This window comes from Stegodyphus dumicola, chromosome 5 (genome assembly GCF_044657685.1).
Source record: "Stegodyphus dumicola isolate Sdum_Otavi_A_Nest chromosome 5, ASM4465768v1".
NCBI classification, from domain to species: domain Eukaryota; kingdom Metazoa; phylum Arthropoda; class Arachnida; order Araneae; family Eresidae; genus Stegodyphus; species Stegodyphus dumicola.
In genome coordinates this window covers 189,756,306-189,776,983 of record NC_140772.1, presented here as the reverse complement: position 1 = coordinate 189,776,983, position 20,678 = coordinate 189,756,306, and the positions used below count along the sequence as shown (strand labels likewise).

Below are 20,678 nucleotides of genomic sequence, written 5' to 3'. Positions count from 1 at the left end.
TAATGAATAAAAAAATAGGTTTTTTTTTATATCCCCAAAACTGATTACCATCAACTTGCCAGCTGAATGAACTTCACCCTTTTCGGAATTCACTCACCGCTACTGTTTATACTATAATTTTGTTTCTGGTATGAGTATTTCCTCCACAAGCCACTGTTTATACTATAATTTTGTTTCTGGTATGAGTATTTCCCTTCATGCTGACAAACCGTCTCTTGAAACCTTTTTGCATTGTTTATGAAAACTTTGAAATATTCAGTTGAAGTTGGAGCATAAGTGTATATTTCTCTGAATTAAGCAAATTCGGAGACGTCTTGCATAAGGTTTTTTAATCCCAATTATTCATGCAAAATACAAACTACTCGATTATACGATATGCCTACGAAGTTTTCAATTTAGCGTCCTTTTATTTCGCAGTCTTCTAAAATCATATCATGTCTTTTATCTGTATTTTCTAGTGCGGTAAACGTTTTTGGACATCCTGAACTTGGTTCAGCGTTTGCCTGAGTACAATCAAGTTAAAACTCTGTAATCTGAAACCTCATGCTAGAAATGATATAGATGAATCCCCTAAAACAGCCATCCAGTGTGGATATCATTTAAGCTAAAGTTGTCCTTTCCAAGTGAAGAAATCTACAGAACATTTTGTTTTGATCCATAACTAGGTCAGATTAGGTTAGGTTAATGGCAGAGAAATTCTAGAACATTCTGCCTGTAGAAAGGGAGGCTTTCGTGGAGGGATATTTTGATGGAAAATTAGCTCAAATCCACGTTAAACATGAGGAAAAGAACGAAAACCAAATAAGCAGCCAGCGTTGGCAGGAATTTGATTCTAGATTGAACTACTAGTAATCAATAACTTTACCGCTCGGCCGCTGACGGACCTTTATTCATCGCTAAAATCACAAGAAACTTTGATACTTTAAAAGCAGTACAAAGTTGACATTTCGTTTTCACTTTGCTTTCATTTGACGTGTACGTACTAAAAACAGAATAAGGAAAAAATTATTGGAGATATATAATCTCAAGCTCTGTCTCGGAAAATCTTAAATCTACCCTCGTATCATACACGGACCGGCAGAAAAGCCTTATTTTTTTAATGAAATAACACAATAAATGCAAAGACCTCATATACATTCATGTTATAGCTTTACGAATTTAAAGAAGGCCATTATTGTGGGTGAATAAAAATAAAATTTACCGCCAGCATTAATTCTGAAAATCACATCCTGTGAACTTCGTCCTTCTCACTCCGACAGCCGATTAGAGAAACTTCACATAATGATTTGGAGCATTACCTTAAATATCGTCAAACCTGACTACGGTTGTATCGTCATGTGTAGTATTTTTGGGAATGGAAAGCGAGTATTTAAAGGAAGGCCTTCGTGGAGGACTACCAAAGGGAAATTGGCTGTTATACTGTAGAGACGTTATGATATTTTTTGTAAGCAAGAGAGATGAAAAATTAGCAACTGCCTTCGCCGGGAATCGAACCACGGAGCTCTGAAATACCGGCTAAGTGTGTTGACCACTACACCACGAAGTCACGCTAGGGAAGCGGGAGAAATATCTTACAATACACGTTACACATACAGAAAACCACGAAAACTCCCATGCAGCCAGCCCTTTCTCCTGGAATCGAACTTAGGTCGGACCTACCAGTATCCAGCGATTTTACGTCTCGGCCGCTGGTTGGCATTTTAAAATAGGAACTCAGTATTATTTCCCACTGCCCGATTTAATTCGTAATTGTTTTCTCCACTTCATTTCTATTTAACATGCTTCTATTTATGAAAAGCAAGCGAATGAAGACTGACTTTAAATACAGTTTCAAACGACGTGGACAATAAATGCTATGCGGTGATGACGACACGATTTACGACTGCGTATGGGATGGGACAGCAGTGATTTTAAAGTAATTTTTTTTTAAATAACAGACTATAGCTTTCGGCGTTCGGAGTACCGATGTTTACTGCTGTATACGATCTCCATAGTGAAAATAGAATTCGTTCTGGTTTGCATTTCCATCCCTTCAAACTTGCAAGTACATGACTGGCTGTTCATGATTGGAAAGAACGCCAAGATTTTACAGCTAAAACCTATGACTGATTATAATGAAGTCTTAATGCATGACTGAAGCTCATTTCCATTTCTTGGAGCTTGTCAATAAACAGAACAGTCGGTACTGGTCCGAGAAATTTCATCACCATCCACACTTAAAATAAGTGCAGAGTCAATGTTTGGGGTCATCTGCCAGTATTTCTTTCAGAAAAATGACCAGACAGTAACAGAGAAAGCAGGACTGTACACAAAATCCTTACAGAACTTTCTTGCTCCAGAGCATCGCAGAAGGTACACAAACCGCGGTGATAGCCCACATTAGGCTAAGAATTCAGTGGAGATGTTGAAGAGGATGTTTTTCAGAATGTTTACGGGGCCCACCAGCGGCCGAGCGGTAAAGACGCTGAACACTGGTAGTTCGGTCTGAGGTTCGTTTCCCCATGTGTAACGTGTATACGAGCCAGTTTCCCTTAGAAAGTCCTCCCTCCCTTTAGGCAGATAGCCCTCGTGTGCTTTGCCATAATTAAATACACACAGAATGTTTAATTTTCTGACGTGGAGATATCATATGGCTACCAGGTCACCAGATCATTCGGATTGCCTCTTCATTTTATGGAGTTACTTAAAATAAGCAGTAGTGGTTAACAAAAGTCATTCATTATTTGAACTAAAGGCCATTATGAAACGTGAGATAGCCGCCATACCGACAGAAATGCTGCGAAACGTTTCACATATCGACTTCAGTAATGAAGAGGCTGAGGAGGACAATATTTGCAAGATTTCATTTCAGATCTTAAGAGTGCAGGAAATTTTATTTTTATTATTTTTAGTAATGCCGTACATTAAACTATAAGGCAGCAGTGGGGATAAAAATGAGTTATTTGTATTTTCTGTGTCATTTTATTTCAACAATCGTCAGGTTTTTTTGCCATACGCTATATATTTGTTTCCAGTTCGTAATTTTAAAAATTTAGTAAATGCTTTTATGCTAATGTCTAAATATTTCACGAATTCATTAAAATAAATCATGGTAAGTTGATTTGAAATAGATGCTATAAGAATTCAAAATTGTGAACATGAAGATATTTATAAAAGTTTTTTTGTATTACGATAAAAATGCGTCAATTCATGCAGGCAGAAAACTTGTATGTACTTGTTTTTAAACTTAATTTTTGCGATTCACATACTTTTCACAAACTTATAAAGAAAAAAAATCTAATTTAAAAAAATGAGTATTCATAATTTATTTCAAATGTTATTTTTTAAAATAAAAAACAAAACGTAATTTAAAATAATTTATTTTTTTCATAAATATCAGAATACAGAGAACTGATAAAGATATGTAGTGTTTACAGAAAAAAATAATCATTTATGAATTTTTTTAATGCTTTTGTGAATAATACAAATTTAAGTAGAATAATGAACATTCTCTCGACAACGAAATAATTAAAATGTGTCATATAAAACACTACTCATGGCAAAGTTTATCAGCATAAGTATAATACACTATGTAGCAGGGCTGGCCACAGCGCGGATGGCACAGTCGAATGGTGAGACTCTTATAAAAATAAAATATATTTATAAAATGCGGTAAACCAAAATTACTTCCAATGTCCAACAGAAAGTAATTACTTTATTTCATTTCTTTTTCCAGAGTTATTAAAAAACTGACCAATGTCCAAACGTAATTAATTTGTTCAGTCTTAGTTAAGAAATTTTAAAATGTTATTTAAAACTTTATTTAAAAATTTTAAGGCTTTTAAAAGAGTATTTAAGTAAAATTTGATTTTTATTTATGTGATCAAATTAATAGTCTTTTATTTATTTTATACATTTAAGTAAAACCCTAGAATTGTATAACATAAAGTGACAATAGTAATAAGGAAACTATTTCTGATAATTTCAAGCTATGACATATGTAGCAGGATTGTCCAATCATTATGAACGAAGCATAAATTTTACTTGCAACTCAAAGGGGTGTACCGCTGTGGGGTTTGTAAAAAAATATAACAGAACCTGAAACATTAGAAATGAAATTGAAACTATATATACCAAACTTACATATTAGTTCATTATCTTATTTTCCACAGCAAATGCAAAATTAAAGCAATAAGAATAGATAGGAATATTTATTGTTTGTTACTACTATTAATAAAATTATTTTCTATGGTAATTTGTTTCTTATCTTTAAGCTCAACAGAGTTAATGAAACATCTAAGATTACATTTGCCTATGTAAGTAATCAATGCTTGCTTGAACCCTCAATAAAATGAAGCGCTGGATTCTGTTAAAATTTTCCTTCAACCAAAAAGAATTATTTTTTTCAAAAGCTTTCACTCCAGAAAACTATTGCCAGCTACAGTATGTACTGCCAAAACTTTCATTACTTAATTAAATTATTCAAACTTAAGTGACTAATGGGAGATAAAAGTACATATTTCTACATTTATGTTTGTTTATTTATTTTGAAAAATCAAAACGATGTGAAATTATATGGCTGTTTTGGGGAAGTGTAAATATATTTTTTTTGGCAGTTCTTTTGCATTGGGAAAATAGTCAGCCATTTTCCTAACTCAACTTTCAAGGAATTGTTTGCCGTCAAAATCTGAATAAATTGCTCCCGAGGCATTTCTTTATATCTGAAAATCAATTTTTAAAAAAATTTTTATCTTTGTTTTTAAATTTCAGAAATTTTAATTTCAAATATATTTTGTTAATACTAGATAAGTTGGATTGAAACAGAAGACCAAAGTGTGGATCATGAATCGTGTGTTTCACAAACCTGCTGTATATTCGTAGAAGTTGATACCTATGAAATATCTGAATTCTGAAATACAGCTTATTTATTCGAATATTGGAAGTATGTAAATTTGTACATTATTCAGAACATTTGTACTTGCAGTATTTGTTATACATTAATATTTTTGATCAACTATAGATTCAAGAAACTTCTTATTAAAAAGCATCTCATCAAGAAATTTTCGCACTGTTTTGTACTTCTGATTCATTCTCCTGAATGAATTTATCGGCGATTTTTGATTTCTTAGCAAGCCTGGTCCAAATAATGATTAAAACGATAAAATCAGTATTTTTACAAATGTTTATACCGGTCGCTTACATTTTGTTAAAAACAGACTTATTTCAGTTTTCAAAAAGGTCTATTCCAGAAATATTTACTATTTTTTGCATAGAAACCTTTATAATTAGCTTTCTTCAGAAAATATTGCATTTCAAGTACAGCATTAAATGCTACCAATAAATTATAAATGGCTTATTTTAAATGTTGATGACAATGGAAACTTTTATACATTGTGCCATAATGTACAACATGTTTAACTCCCGTTTGAGGTATTATGTAGATTATAATAGTGTCCACGTTTATTTAGAAGTTCCTGATGGGTACCTTTTTCTACTATTCGTCCTTTATGAATAACCATAATGGTATCTGCATTTTGAATAGTTGTTAATCTATGTGCAATAATTAAACAAGTTCTTCCACTCCTGGCTTTGTCCAAAGCTTCTTGAACAACCTAAAAAACAAAAAGTAATATCAGTTAATTTAATATAAGCCTTTCAGCATTCCTTGTAAATTGAATATATCATTAAATATTTATAATTTAAATGAATATAGGTTATTCAAAATTACTACGTTATTCAAAATTTGATATCTCTAGATATTGCCGTTTTTTCTCTAAATAGATACATTTATGCAGATTCTTCATTATTTAATTTCTTTAAATACAATGCAAAGCTCTAATATTTGGTGACAACAATTTGAAAAGTAAAACGCCGTTCTATAGTGGACAACGTAAAATGCCAAAATGAAATTAATAGCCCTTCTGTACAAATCGCCCCTTTGGGTTATTAATAAATGCATGGCTATAAAACAAATTCAAATCATAAATCGCGAGTTAGCCATAAATAAAGTTGTACAATAAACCGCCATGCTATTGAAACTATTTAGTTGTTATCCAGAGTTTTAATTATTCAGAATTGAAAGGGAAAATTATTCGGCTGTATCAGAAAGACAAGTTCAAAAGTGACTTATCTCTAAGAATGCCGCTTTATATCTGAATTTTTATCTTTTTTTAAAAAAAGTTTCCTTTTGTGGCAGAACATAAAACTAAAAAAAAAATGGGAGTTAGCTGCTTTCTCTATGATGCTACAAAGTTAACGTATATTCTAGTAGTTCAACCTCCTGTTGACAAGAGTATAAATAGAAGTACAAACAGATTTGTAATTCACGATTATAAAGCGATAACTTTTGGTTGTGTCTGAGCTCTATTCTAGCTGATAGTCACCGCTATTAAAAATCTTATCACTTGGAAATGGAATAAAATATTAAATTTTCATTTTTATCTTGCTTGTTTGATTTTTAATAGCAACACGCAGCAATACTGAATATTATTTAAAAAGATTTGAATCAATTTTTCATGTTTTTCCACTTCATTGTAAAAGCTTTGTTGTTGCAAACGGTTAGTAATAACAATTAGCTTACATGCGCTTTTTCTGCATTTCCCAATTTTAATAATTTGACTTAGTAATTAATTTAATAAATAGACAATAATAAAATTAAAATTTTGCCGTTTATATATATATATATATGGGGATTTTAAACGATGAACAAATTAATTAACGAAAGACATTTTAATTAGACAAACGATTATTACATAAATTTAACATTTAAGAGAATTAAACAAGTAATGATTCGTCAAAGTTCTTTTTGAACAGAAGCAGCGTCTCTGCTCCCACGTCAATCGTGTATCATCTCAAAACGGTAATTCCCCTAATTTTTGCTTGGCGCCTTCGCAGCTCGTAGAGAGAATGACGTCACGGCATCTGGTTTTCATCACAGCTCCAACCTACATTTATATTTGCAGAATATAAATATTATTTTGCATTACAAAAACACTAAAAATTTTACTTTTTCGCTTTCCGCATCCAAAGCTGACGTAGCTTCGTCCAGCAGTAGTATTTTTGGATTCCTCAATAATGCTCGAGCAATAGCTACTCTTTGTTTCTGGCCTCCACTCAGTTGAGTGCCCTTGTCTCCGACAGGAGTATCATAACCCTTGAAGATAAAAAGAAAAAAATTAAAGCGGGGAAAGACTTTTAAAAGAAAGTCGGCAAAATAAATTATTTTAAATTGCTGCAATTTATTAACATAGAAGTAGAATCCAAAATAAATACATCTACTATCTGTACAGGGTTACAGGGTGTTCTGATCAATACCGCCCACATTGTTTATAGCGAGATTCCTCACTTGGATACATAAAAAATGACCCAAAAAGCTGTACCCCGTAGAACCCATTGTTTTCTAGATAAATGCGTATGAAAAGTATGACGTCATATTCAATGCAGAACGTCGGTATTTGCGTATGTTTAGATAGGAAGATGTTCAAAATGTGTGCCGTGCATATCGATATCGAATCATACACACAAACGTGGAGTGGCTGACTGTACACGTTGCAGTAGCATAGTACCCACCAAAGTACACGCAGCATGAAGATGAGCAACTAAGTCACTTTCTAGCAACTAGCAACTAGGTTTTGACAGATCAATTCCTTCAGATGGTCCCATTCGAAGAAATCCAAAGTGTCAGATCTGGCGATTGTGGTGGTCATAAAACCGAACCCTTATGTCCAATGTCCAATCCAGCGGCTTGGAAACATCCAGCCGATCACGTACACGAGCACTGAAATGCGCTGGAGCTCCATCATGCTGGAATCATAGGCGATGTGACGTCATATGTTTCTTTCGTATTTGTCTCGAAAATTATATTCATACAGTACAGTTCTTTGGGCATTTTTATCTGCTCTAGGCGTTAAGTCTAATTGTGCAGAGCTTGAGCGGTCTTGATAGGACACCTTGTATAAATGAAAAATTTTTCCGCAGCGAATGTATTAAGAACAACTTTAATTTATTTCATCAATGGTGTAAATGGCTATAAAAATTATCTGATAGTTGAAGAGAAATTTGAAGAATGAATGGACAGAAACTGTAGAGAGGTTCACAAAATTAACCTCTTGTCACATGTCGAATAAGTATACCACAGGCCAGAAATGCCCTTCATTCTCTAACAATCACATACAGACACTACTCTAGGTTTATTATTGTTGTGTCTGATTTCGCTTGTCTTGATCATTTTTTTTATCAAATTTTTCAAGTGCCACAATCTGACGGGACTTTAGACGTATATATTCTCATGCGTTATCGAGAACGACCATCATAATGCAAGTTAATTCGTTATCAATAAAGGAGTTTTTAAATAATTGCATAATTCCTAATAATTTATGACCGTCATATCATCCACTGCGCGCGTATTGATGTTATGCATGAATCATTCGCCTGACCTGCTCAGATCTTATTTGAGGAGGTGTCTTACAAAAAGAATGTTTCTTAAGAAGCGAGACACTCGAAGACTGGAAAAATAAACAATGAGATAAGACACATTAATATTGGGATATCACGTAATGTCACTGAACAGCTGCAGCTCCATGTTAATAGCTATTTCGTACAGGATGCAGGTTATTTTGAAGCTCTGTCAGTATTTCTGGTGATATGTATAGCTGAAAAGATTTACAACAATCCAAGGATATTTGAAAACTCAGGAAAATGTATTATTGATGTGATCAAAAGCTGTGATGAAGCAAAATTATGCAGAATTACCAAAAAGGGCAATGTCTCTTCAACACGTGCCTGGAGGAGGGCAGAATCCCTTTGGACAAATGCTGGGATGAATCGGCATGAGAGAAATAAATTATCAGAGATGTTCTATGACTTCTATTCATTTGCTTCAGACCTATATTAACAACTTTTGATTCCATTTTTGTGAACCACCCTTCAGTATTTGACGAAGATATATTTCTATTAGTTATAAGACCTACCAGCGGCCGAGCGATAAAGTCGCTGAACACTGGTAGTTTGGTCCGAGGTTCGATTCGCGGAAGTCGGGCTGGCTGCATGGATGTTTTCGTGTTTTCCCCATGTGTAACGTATATACGAGCCAGTTTCTCTTAGAAAGATCTTCACTAAGGCATCTCTTCCTTTAAGCAGATAGCCTTCGTATGCTTTGTCATAATCAAATAAACCAAAGCAAAGCATTAATTATAAACATTTAAATCTTACTTGAGGCAACGTAGTAATGAACTGATGGATATTAGCTTGTCGTGCAGCAGCAATGACTTTGTTCATGTCAATCTCTTGAGTATTATCCCCATAGGCAATGTTTTCTGCAATGCTATAACTGAAGAGTATCGGCTCTTGGGATACGAGTCCTATGTGAGTTCGTAGATTGGCAACATTCATGTCTCTGACATTCTCTTCATCGAGTAGCTGAATAAAATATAAATTTTTAGAGGCACAAAAAAAAGGAGGAATTTACACATTAAATACAATTATAAGATATTTAATCTTTCGATTTCGAAATCAAATAAAAATACAGATAACCAATAACTATTTAGAAATTCTTAAATAAGAATATCTTGCTATCTAACATTTCACAATATTTTGCTATATTCTGCTTTTATGCTCCTTTCAAAATACTTCTAGCAATAATTATAAAGAATGTCTCAAAAACACTGACCTCGGCTTTTATTCCTTAAATATGATCGTTGACTTATAATATAAATTACAATGTTACGTAAAACAAGGTCCAGAACTTCATGCAATGAAGTTTCCAGTAGCAATAAAATATGGACAATTGAAAAAACGCAGTTGAACATTGAAACTTTAAAATCTGTATTAAGGATAAAATGTAATTTGACCAATTCATGTGAGAAATTTCACGACATTTTAATAAATGATTCGAATCTATTGAAAAGTATTTACTTGGATAAAATTATGACCGTGAAAGAAAAATCATAATTTTAAATTAATTAAAAAACATAATATTCAAATTATAATTTTTTACAAATATTTTTATAGTTACCAATAGCTAATAATAAATATATTTTTGTATATTTACAGACAAGTATATGAATGTATACAATAAAATATAATTTTTTGAATTATTGGTCTGCTTTCATAACTAAATTACAATTTTCATTTTATTCCATTTGTCCCGCTTTGTCTCAATGAAAATGTGGTCACTTTACTTTGGACTAAAAAAATAAATAAAACACATGAGATTTAAACTAAACATTTTATTAACATTTGATCTTTATTTTAGAATTCCATTTTTTTTCTTCTGTTTTTTTCGTTTCTTAAATGAGCATTTTTATTTCACTTTTTGCTGTCACATATTATGGTCGAATACTTATATAAATTTCAGAAGTTTGTCATCAATATTCTAAAAACTGGTTTTAAACTTGACACACATAAATTGCTTAACAAGGCTGAAAAGGTTGCTTTTGCTCCTATTCAGCCTTTTTCCCGGTAAGATGAACATAGTTTGACAAATTCCCACAGCGTTAAGTAGCTAAATAGCAGAGGTTAGTCTCTCATAATAAAAAGGGAACAGCAACTATTTTGCATGAATTACGCGACAACAATTTAAATATTGAATATGTACGTACAAATACGAGAAATAATATGCTAAGTTAATTGAAAGTTACAGCCATATTTAAGAAATAAGTGATAGATTTGAGAATAGTAAAATAAGTTTTTAAATAATGGGATATGATAAGATATAATGAAATATAATAGGATAAACTTGAAAAACTGAATAAACATATTTTCCAGGGTCGGCCTAAGCCTATAAGGCCTGAGAATAGCGCTGCATGTTTTAAGAGTCCCTAAATTCCATAATATTTCCTATCAGCCTTTCTCTTATTTCCTTACAAAGGCAAGGAAAATGGGCACTAAAAATCTTTGAATTCCTAATGCTTTAGGCAGTCGTAAATGAGCCTGATATTTCTCAAAAATCAAATGACATAAGAATAAAATTTTAAGCGCAATAAAAAGGCTAATAATAATCTCCAAAGCTAAAAAAATTAATTTCAGATTAAAATAAATCTGATAATAGTTAGACAATGAGTAGTAAATAATGAATAAGGAATAAATAATATGCAAAAGCCGAGTTCAATAAAAATGATAGAAAGAAATAGCTTTAAAGATTAACTACTAAAGATTAATTGTACAAAATAGTCTATTAATAAGCCCATATACAGTATTTTTATTTCATTATATTATATATAACATACTATATTTCAGTTTAGTATTATTTTATGGTAAATTCGTTAGAAAAATAATCACCGTCATCAATAGGTATTTTTTTTAAGATGGCCATCTTCATGGATCAAAATTTTCTGAAACAGGTTTTCTGATATTTCGAACCGGTATTCTTGCGAAAAATCTTTTTGCTATTAAAAACGAAGGGACACATTTTTTTTAATGCAACTAGACTTTTTTTTTTTTTTTTTAAATTAATATCAAGACGAAGCTGGATTTTCTTGTGCACCAGAATTTAAACCTTGGTGTATCTTTATTTTATTAAATTAAAATAGTCTTAGGAAAGTCGATACATTGAAGACAAACTTCGAATACGTTATATAAATATATAGAGCTGGTGCAGCAGCACAGCGGCACAAGTCTACAGAATTTACGAGAATTAAAACTGTATTTGTTCTGCATTGCAGAATGCAAGAGAGGCAACTCAGCAAAACGAACATAATTAGAATACTAATTGTACGTCTTTATTAAGCACCGAATAAAAAATTAATTCATAGAAAATAAAGGTAAAAAGATTATTTAAAAAAAATTAAAATTAACTGCACAATGATAAGAAATATATTTTTGTTAAATTTGAAAGCACATCCAAATTTTCATTTCTAGTTTAGCATCTAAATATTTTTTGAATGTGGCGCCATCTATTGCATAGAAGAATAACCAATATAAAAATTGCACCGAAAAATTTTAATTGATTGTTATTAACTTACTACTTTTCCTTGCTGCGCGTCGTAAAATCTCTCGATGAGTTGGACACAAGTGCTCTTTCCGCAACCACTGCTTCCAACCAGAGCCACTGTCTTCCCGGGTTCGATCTCTAAACTGAGACCTCGCAAGATTTTCACGTCCGGCCGGCTAGGGTAGTTGAAGCGAACTCTGCTGAATCGAATGTCACCATTCACATTGGCCTGAAAAATAAAATTTTGGAGAAGTATTAGCCATTTAAAACGTAAAAAAAAATAACCAATTATCATATTTTAAAACTAACAGAAGGTATATTCAATATGAAACTATGCTTTTTATTTTCACTAGTCAATTTCAAAGTCAGCATAGAAGCAAGGTTTAATTCTCTCAAACTTCCTTTCTGTAGAAATTACTGCTGAAATACTGATACTAATTATAGTAATAGCAAACAATAAAACAGTGCCTGTTGCTTATCCAGTTCCCATATTTTCCGAAAATGATATATGTTCAAGTCAATTTGGTAAACGTTATTTATATATAACTTATTCTATCATTTTGTATACTTTAAACGAGGTCAGGGCCCGGAGTAGCCTCTGACCATTACTAAAGTTACTAATTTTCCATTACTAAAGTTATGATTTACATTGCAAAATTCTTGTGATTTAGCCAACACCTTTTAGCAATAACATTTTCTACCAGTAGATACTAAATAAAATTATCTGTTTGTAAAAATTCATATCGATGGAAAACTAGGTGAATTTAAATATATTATATTCAAACGTTTCAGAATACGTTTATTCACATTAGAATAAATTATAAAAATTTTTAAGCGTGATTCAAAAACTCATAATCATAATTTCTAATGGTAATAAATACATATTCAGTAAATCATACTCACTAATTTCTTTCCTTCCTCTGAAAAGGCATCGATCTGTGGTTTGATATCCAAGAGTTTAAAAATTCTGACAGCAGCAATCTTGGCTTTTTGGAAATCTGGAGCAAAAGCAATAGTCTGACCAACCACCATGATACCTACAAGAATTCCTTCCACAACTCTGCACAAGAATTTCAGTATGCATTACAATTTCGAGCTATCACATTGACATCAAAGATTAGAATTAGCATAGTCCCCATTTTAATTACAGTAACAACAAAAAAATATTCTTACAAAATGTTTACATTCTGTATAACTTATATATTGTCTTGAACATTTTAATTTTATTATATAAAACAGTTTTAACTTATGGACAAGTAATAGGCTGACTGGCAAAGAAGTCATAGCCATAGGGGATGCACATGCGTGTGCGACTCTAAAGGGGGCAGGCGTTTAACAAAGTGAGATGTTCTGTAATATTTCAAGGCTGAAACATTCTTGTCATTCTTTAGTACCTGACGCTTCTTAAATCGTCTTTTGTTCTTCCGCTGCTTTCATGCCCCTTTTGACAGTGGAGGAACATGGCGTATTGAAATCCATAAAAGAATGATACAGGTTTCACTGCCAAGAAGCACACTGATGTGCTGAAATATGTGCTTCGTAGAAAAAATGCTGTCATCGAATGCTGTCCAATATTTTTACAGTTCTCATGTTCCTTCCAACTTTCAGATGTGGACGGAGAATAAAACAGTAAAATCAATGGGCAAAAGCTGAATCTATTATAATAATAATATACAATACGCTGCACAAGAACTGTACGCAAGATCAAATGAAGTGATTAAAAATTACTTTGTAAAAGAAAAGTAGTTATATTAATTATACTACCTAATATGAATTAGGTTTCATTAGTATTCGGATAATTGAAGCTCTAGTGCAATTTAATTTGTACAACTTACAAACTGCTAATGACAGATTTTATTCATTTTAGCCCCAATGAGGCTACATGTGAAAAGCCATTGTTTAAGCTTCCAAACACATTGTTTTATTTTACATTGCCTTTAGATTTCCTTTTTCTCAGTGTAATGAATATTTTATAATGATAAAATTCAATCACTGCTTTATATATCTATTCACTTAGGATGCAATACAAATCAAATTTGCGTTCTCAATGCTAGTAAACGGAAATACTACGATCAGCTCAGATTTATTGAAAAAAATAAGGTCCATATATAAGCGGATCGGCGTTCTCTAAGAATTAAGCGCATAAGAAATTCCATGGCACGGATGGGTTTGTTTGTAATTACGACTACAAAGAATATTTGCGCAAAACAAGAACTAAAATTAAAAAATCACTTTCTTTTCCTGTAAATACTGATACTGTAACAAATGCTAAATATAAAAAATTGTAATAGTTTATTTTTTCATAAACGAATTTATTTTAACTGAAACAGAGGGATACATTACAGTATTTTCGCTTATAAATGATTTAATTTTAAAAGTGACTTCATATATCTAGGTAACTAAATAATTTTCTGAGAAATTTGAAAGACATTTCAGGAAAGAAAAATAGCACAAATGCACAACCTTTACGGAGACTCATTGAAGCTGTCACATGCTACATAGTATTAGATAACAATATTATAGTAAAGTGTGGTCAAAGCTATAACTGAGATAAGAATTATAAGTAATAACTCTACTTTTATCTTCTTTACTTACGTTATTAATTACATTATACAGTATAAAACATTTATCAGTAATACTTCTAAAACGTTCGTAAAATACGGTATGTTAATCTGTACATTATTCATATTATGACTTATGATTTTATTTTGTTAATAATAAATTCTTTGCATTAATTTTAAGTAGCCATGAAGCAAAACATTAAACATGCTTCAATAACACACGTTTTTCGGCAATTTATTTCACATAAAATTTCTTTTCCAGAAAACATAGACAACATTTGTTTCGCTTAGTATTTATATTAATTTAACTGGGTAAAATGTGCAAAAAGTTTACTTATATGCATGATATGTTTCAAAAAAAATATTTTTTATGTGAATTTTATTTATATTTAGATTCCGCGATTTCAGGAAAATTTACTAAAATCAAAAAATTAATTTTTAGTTATCGAAATATTCTTTGTCATACTATATGACTAAAAATGACATCATGGCCTGGTACAATAGTAAAATTTTAGATCAAAACAATCAAGGGCAATTTAAATGAACTGAACGGAATCATTCATATATAAACATGTAAAATTAAAAATACATTAACAAAATTCTAACTTCAATTTGCAGCATCTCCCTATTTCGTTACTTTAATCTGAATAAATTCTATACATTTCTATCCTATCCTCAAAGTAGTAATCGCTTAAAATAAATCTCTCTAAACTGTATCATCTCAGAAGTGATATATCATATGGTACTTACAATAATGACGCAGACACTTACGTAAAAACCTCAGCCAATAATTATTTTAGAGAATTATTAATTAACCAATCAAAATAAAGCTAAAACTAAATTATTCTGAACCGAAGTTATATCTTAGCTATGTCACATTTTCTCTTGCTTTTCTTGCTTTTTCTTTGCTGCACTTTCTTCCCTTCTTGTCGCAAAATCTTAAAAAAACGTAAAACATGTTTCAAGAGGACTGATACAGGTTTAACTGCGTCAAACGAAGTACTCATTGTTCAACTTAAATGTGGCTGTATATATCAAGCATATAAATACATATCAGAATCTACCACGACTGTAGCTAAGTCTTTATGTATCGCCTGTCATCATTAACAACTGTGTCATCAATATGTAACTTCAACATTTCAAATTATTTTAACAACTCCAATAGAAAGTGAATGGGATTTCCTAAATAAAGTTTACGTACGGAGTTAAGAAGTGCGTTTTTTCTCAGCTGCAAGTTTAATTTTTTCAGAACGATTAACCTGGATAAATTTTCCAGCATCTCTTCAAATCCTCGCTTTTGCGACAAGTTTAAGCACAGCATTACAATATCAAAAAATGATTAACCGCCCTTGATTGAGTGCTACTATAACTACGCACACGATACACTATTGTGTCAGCGCACATCACACGCACGCACGCACGCATACAGGCGCAGATGCCCCTCGCACGCATGTACGTATATGTGTATAATATATATATATATATATATATGTTTGTGTATGTAAGTAAAACAAGTAGTAAAAGGATTTAAAAACCGGATGACCATTCTAGTCAAAAATAGCGCTTTTAGCTGCTGATTATTTAAAATGAATTTAAATACGAAAGGAAGTTTGAAACCTAGTAAGAGTCGTTAAAACACTTGAAGTAACCTATTTCGATTCCAGAAACACTTTGAGCTTTTGCATATCTTTATTGCTAACCAGATTATTACTTTCGTTCCTGATGATTAATAATTCTTCCGGATTTATTTTTCTAGTAATGTTTTCCTTTGCAATAAATTTTTATTGCCGAAAATAAATGTCTTCTGCGGACAGTTTGTTGGTTTTACGAATTTGCCATATAACAGCAATTTTGTCAAAATGTAATTTGAGTTATAAAGAAAATTATAAATTAATAATTAAAAATTCCTTTCAAAATAACAGAAAAATTAGAAAAACGAGCACAAAAATATTTTGTCAAAGCTCTCTGTTCAAAGCTTTAAACAAAACTTGTATATATGTATATATATAATAGGTAGAAATATTTCAGCGAGTTTGCTAAAAAGTTATACGTGCTTGCGAAATAGAGGAGTAAGTTCTTATATATATATATTTTAAATTTTAGATCAGTTTTTCATTTATTTCTTTTATTTTTGCATATGTTGGGATTACTTCTGTTTTACATGTTTTTGGACTCGGTCCACTCATATTAAAAAAAATTATCATGTTTTTAAGCTTTTTTGGTCCGTTATGATTTATGCTGTTATTTTAACTCGGCCTGTTTGTTTTCAAAATTCACATATAGTTTTGATAATTACAACTCAGGATAAAATAAACTTGCATAGTGTTCTGTTTTTTCAAGTACTGCGGATTATTATTTTTGCTATAATTTTTAACTCGATTTACTCAAAACACTTTTTTAAAATTTGTCTATTATTTCGCAAATTTTTAAATTTGTCTCTGTTTTTGATGCTATTATTCTACATTTTTGGCACTGCTCACGTTAGCCTGTAGGTGCTAGACGGATAAAGATGCAAATCACGCTGTTTGTTGTTTCTAATATTATTTTTAAATTTTAAATTTCAAATTTTAATTTGCGTTTTTGTCGATTCAGAAACAGGTTGTTTTATTTATTTTATTTATTTACTTTTATTTATTTTGGGTTGCACCAACCCCCTGATAATGATGCAGCGAAAAATGTAAATTTCATTTTCATTTTTGGTTTCGGGCTATTTTGCCCTTCTTTTTCTTGCAGTTTGCCACTGTGCTTCTGTTCTTTGGTTTTCGCATGTGGCTTATTCCGAATTGAATGCGGGATAAATTTTAAACCCACTTTCATTAAATTACTTTTAATTCATTTAAATTTTTGTTCGATTCTAACAGCAAAAAATTAAATCTTTAATTAAGAATTAATCATTGTTACTAACTGCGTGGAAACTAATGAATAAAAATCGAACTATGTTTTAAAAACTATCAAAAATCGGTGCTTTTCTTTAGAATTTCTAAAAAACTTTCACATAAAATATTATTTTTCTGTCTATCCGATAGCGTAAAGATAGAAATTATGACATTATTAATGTTGTAAGGTTTATCCTATGTTTCTAACAGTTAATTTTAGTTAATATGTTTCTAACAGTTAATTTTAGTAAAGTAGTTTAGTTTACTACTTTTCTGTCCTTAATTTCAGCTTACAATTTCGTACCAGAATGTGCTTTTAGACTCGCATTTAATGCAAATGAGTAAGAGTAGCATTTAAGTTGAAGTTCCACTGACTTCGAGAGAGAGCCTCAGAGTGTCTGACTAGCGCGCGTTTGCTTTTTGGCTAAGTCTGTCTAAGCTGTTCCTATGCTCCGCCGTATTACAGGCCCTTGATAGCTTCGCTAGCTTATTTGATATTTATTTATTATTTGGGCCAACTACTTAGAATTTTGATAGCTTCAGGTATATCTCTTTAGTTAAGCATTAGTTAAGTCTTATTATTTTGGTTCAAGCCCAAGTGGAGGGTTTGCTGTAAGCCCTGAGAAAAGGCCTTCTGTTAAACTCTTATTCTGAACAATAAAGGGTAATTAACCCTTCTCGAGTTTACGTCTCTGTTTCTGAACTAAAGCGATTATTCGCTTAGCTGGTCATTAGGGTCCTCCACATTTAGTTGTTAGATAAAAGGGTGGAACACCACAATGTGACCGCGAAAGAAGGAAGTACGGAAAAAAATATGTATTAAAATATTCAGTAAAAAAGGAACCATAACAAATTTTGAAAAAATTCCTGTAGTATATTGTATACACATGCGAAAAATTTCAAAAGAAGTAGGTCGGTAGAAGAGGGTAAAGAATTAATTTCAAGATTTCAGTTCAAGAATTCAAGAGAGGGGGGGGGGAATTAACCGGAGAAACCAAGTTAAATAAAATCTTGTAAAATATTTAAGGTACTTACTTTAAGAGATTTCCATAACTAAGTTCATTGTTGGCGACTAAAATACTTCCATAATACATAGCAGCTGCATAAGCGAAAGACTGGATAGCCTGTGCAAAACCGTAAGTTATTCCTCTAATGTGTGATTTCAGTTTAGATTTTCTGAAAAGAGAATTAGTAGAAAAGGCTATAAAATATTCTACACTCCTTCATAATATTTTGCATTAAAAGTAATTAATACCTAAATTATTATTATAATCTATAAACGATGTTGCTAACGCCATAATTCTGCCGCATCTGCTGCATTTTACTTAAATTTCCTACCTAAATTTCTATCTAAATTTAATTACCTTATCTTTCTACTATTGTCTTAAATACAAATGAAACCTAATGCATGCTAAAGTTCTACAGCAACATTTGTAACAATCTAAACATATTAAATTTTAATCTAAGCTTATGAAACAGCTCAAGTATCACACATGAACAATGATGAATAATAAAAAAGAACATTTATAAAGTAAAAATCAGAATAAATGAACATGGGAGCAAAATTAAAAAGTTAAAAATTTAAACAAGTAAAGGGACGTAAGAGATGTAATCTTTACAAGGAGTTCATGAAAGCTCTGGCATTCCAGCATAGTTTACTTATCTCATCACGTTTCTGAGACTCTTTATCTAGTTATGGGCATATAAGAAGATGCTCTGCATCCATGATGACCGAATTTCAAATTTGGCACATACTAGATGGAAGGATGCCAATTTTATTAAGATGATGTGCCATGCAATCGTGACATGTTTGCAGTCTGAACTTTGCCACAGTCTCTTTATGAGGTTTTTGACAAAAAATTTTCCATGTGTCTTGAATGTTCGCCCAGGATTTGCCTGTTGCTTTTGCTGCCTCGTCAGATTTAAGAGTATCCACTAATTTCTCAAAAATTTGCTTTTTAAGTGACTCTAAATGATGTGATGCTGTCTTGTAGCGCAAGTGTTCCTCTCTTGGCTAGTGAGTCTGCCTTTTCGTTACCGTTGATACCTACATGTGAAGGGATCCATTGAAAGACGATTGTTTGTTAAGCGACAGAAACCAAATCTCCAAATTTTCATCGCAGTTTGACAATTTTAGGCAAAGGCATTCTCCAGTAATACATTTGGTGGTAATAGATCTACAATTGCAAAGACTTTAAAACAACGTTTAGGAATCTTAAAACTTCTTTATTGCGAAGCTTTAGGATTTCAGGATTAACTCAGAGTGGGATTTATAGCAAATTAGCTTTAGGATTAACTCAGAGTAGGATAATGACAAATATTTTCAGTTTTGTCTTTACTTGTATCACTTCATTTGTTTCCTTGCTTTTTTATCTAGTCAGAACTATGCGGTTCAGACATTTCATCACACCACCAAATCTATACTTTAATGGCTCACCAGCGGCCGAGCGGTAAAATCGCTGAACACTGGTAGCTCGGTTCAAGGTTCAAATCCCGCAAACGGGCTTCCTGCATGGGCGCTTTCGCGGTATTCCCCATGTTTAATGTGGATAAGAGCCAGTTCCTTTAGGAAGTCCTCCACGAAGGCATCCCTCCCCTTAGACAGGCAGCCCGCGAGGCTTTGCCACAATCACATAACCCAAACAAACCTACGCTTTAAGGCAGGCGTCAGCAACCTTTTTTTGACTGCGGGTCAAAATCAGCCAAAATAAGTGTATTACGAACACATTTCGGGTCAGTAATATTTTAGTTTTACACAGTCTTTTCTGGTGAATAATAAGACGAATTTTATTGAGAAAATAATTACAATACGCTTTAAACTTTAAAGATAAAAATTAAAATAACAATTATTATAAAAACAAAGATAATTGAATGAACTTTATTTTTCTTATTAAGAGCTCTCCTAATGCTGGATTTGTGATATCAGTTTAGTCAAATTTGGCTTACAGTTAGTTGAGACGAATACAAGTATCTGAAATTTTCGCACCAAAGCTGCCCTGTTCTTACGTACAATAAATTTCAAGTCTGAAAATATATGCCAGCATTTATAAAGTTAAACAGAATGCGTACAGAATGCCAAAGCTACTTAATTATTACTTTTCTTCTCTACTGAATTTATTGTTGCACTACTGAACAAATGCTACAACTGAAAGTGAACTTAGATCGAAACATTAGTGTTTTCTAGATGTCTATCAAGGAGTTATTAAACGCCGTTGCCAAACTTAACGATTTCTTCTTGAAATTATGTTACAATTTTTATCATTTAAATTAACAACGCATCTTTATAATCAAACAAAAATATTATTGTTATTATTTCAAGTATTCATTTCATAT

General features: G+C 31.8%; 1 protein-coding gene and 1 long non-coding RNA gene across 6 annotated transcripts in view; one reads left to right on the top strand and one right to left on the bottom strand.

The window, feature by feature from the left end:
* The window catches only part of LOC146997368 (uncharacterized), a 369,770-nt gene that overhangs the window by 171,804 nt on the left and 177,288 nt on the right, over positions 1-20,678 (top strand). The window lies entirely within an intron of this gene.
* The window catches only part of LOC118200599 (ATP-dependent translocase ABCB1-like), a 123,794-nt gene continuing 106,459 nt past the window's right edge, over positions 3,344-20,678 (bottom strand). For all 3 annotated transcript variants that reach the window (XM_035372560.2, XM_035372561.2, XM_085817494.1), the window contains exons 21-26: positions 18,381-18,521; positions 12,812-12,968; positions 11,940-12,137; positions 9,190-9,396; positions 6,986-7,132; positions 3,344-5,591 (exon numbers count right to left, since the gene is read on the bottom strand). In XM_035372560.2, coding sequence (XP_035228451.2) covers positions 5,394-5,591; positions 6,986-7,132; positions 9,190-9,396; positions 11,940-12,137; positions 12,812-12,968; positions 18,381-18,521 — 1,048 coding nt within the window. In that variant the 3' untranslated portion in view covers positions 3,344-5,393. The remainder of the gene's footprint in view (positions 5,592-6,985; positions 7,133-9,189; positions 9,397-11,939; positions 12,138-12,811; positions 12,969-18,380; positions 18,522-20,678) is intronic.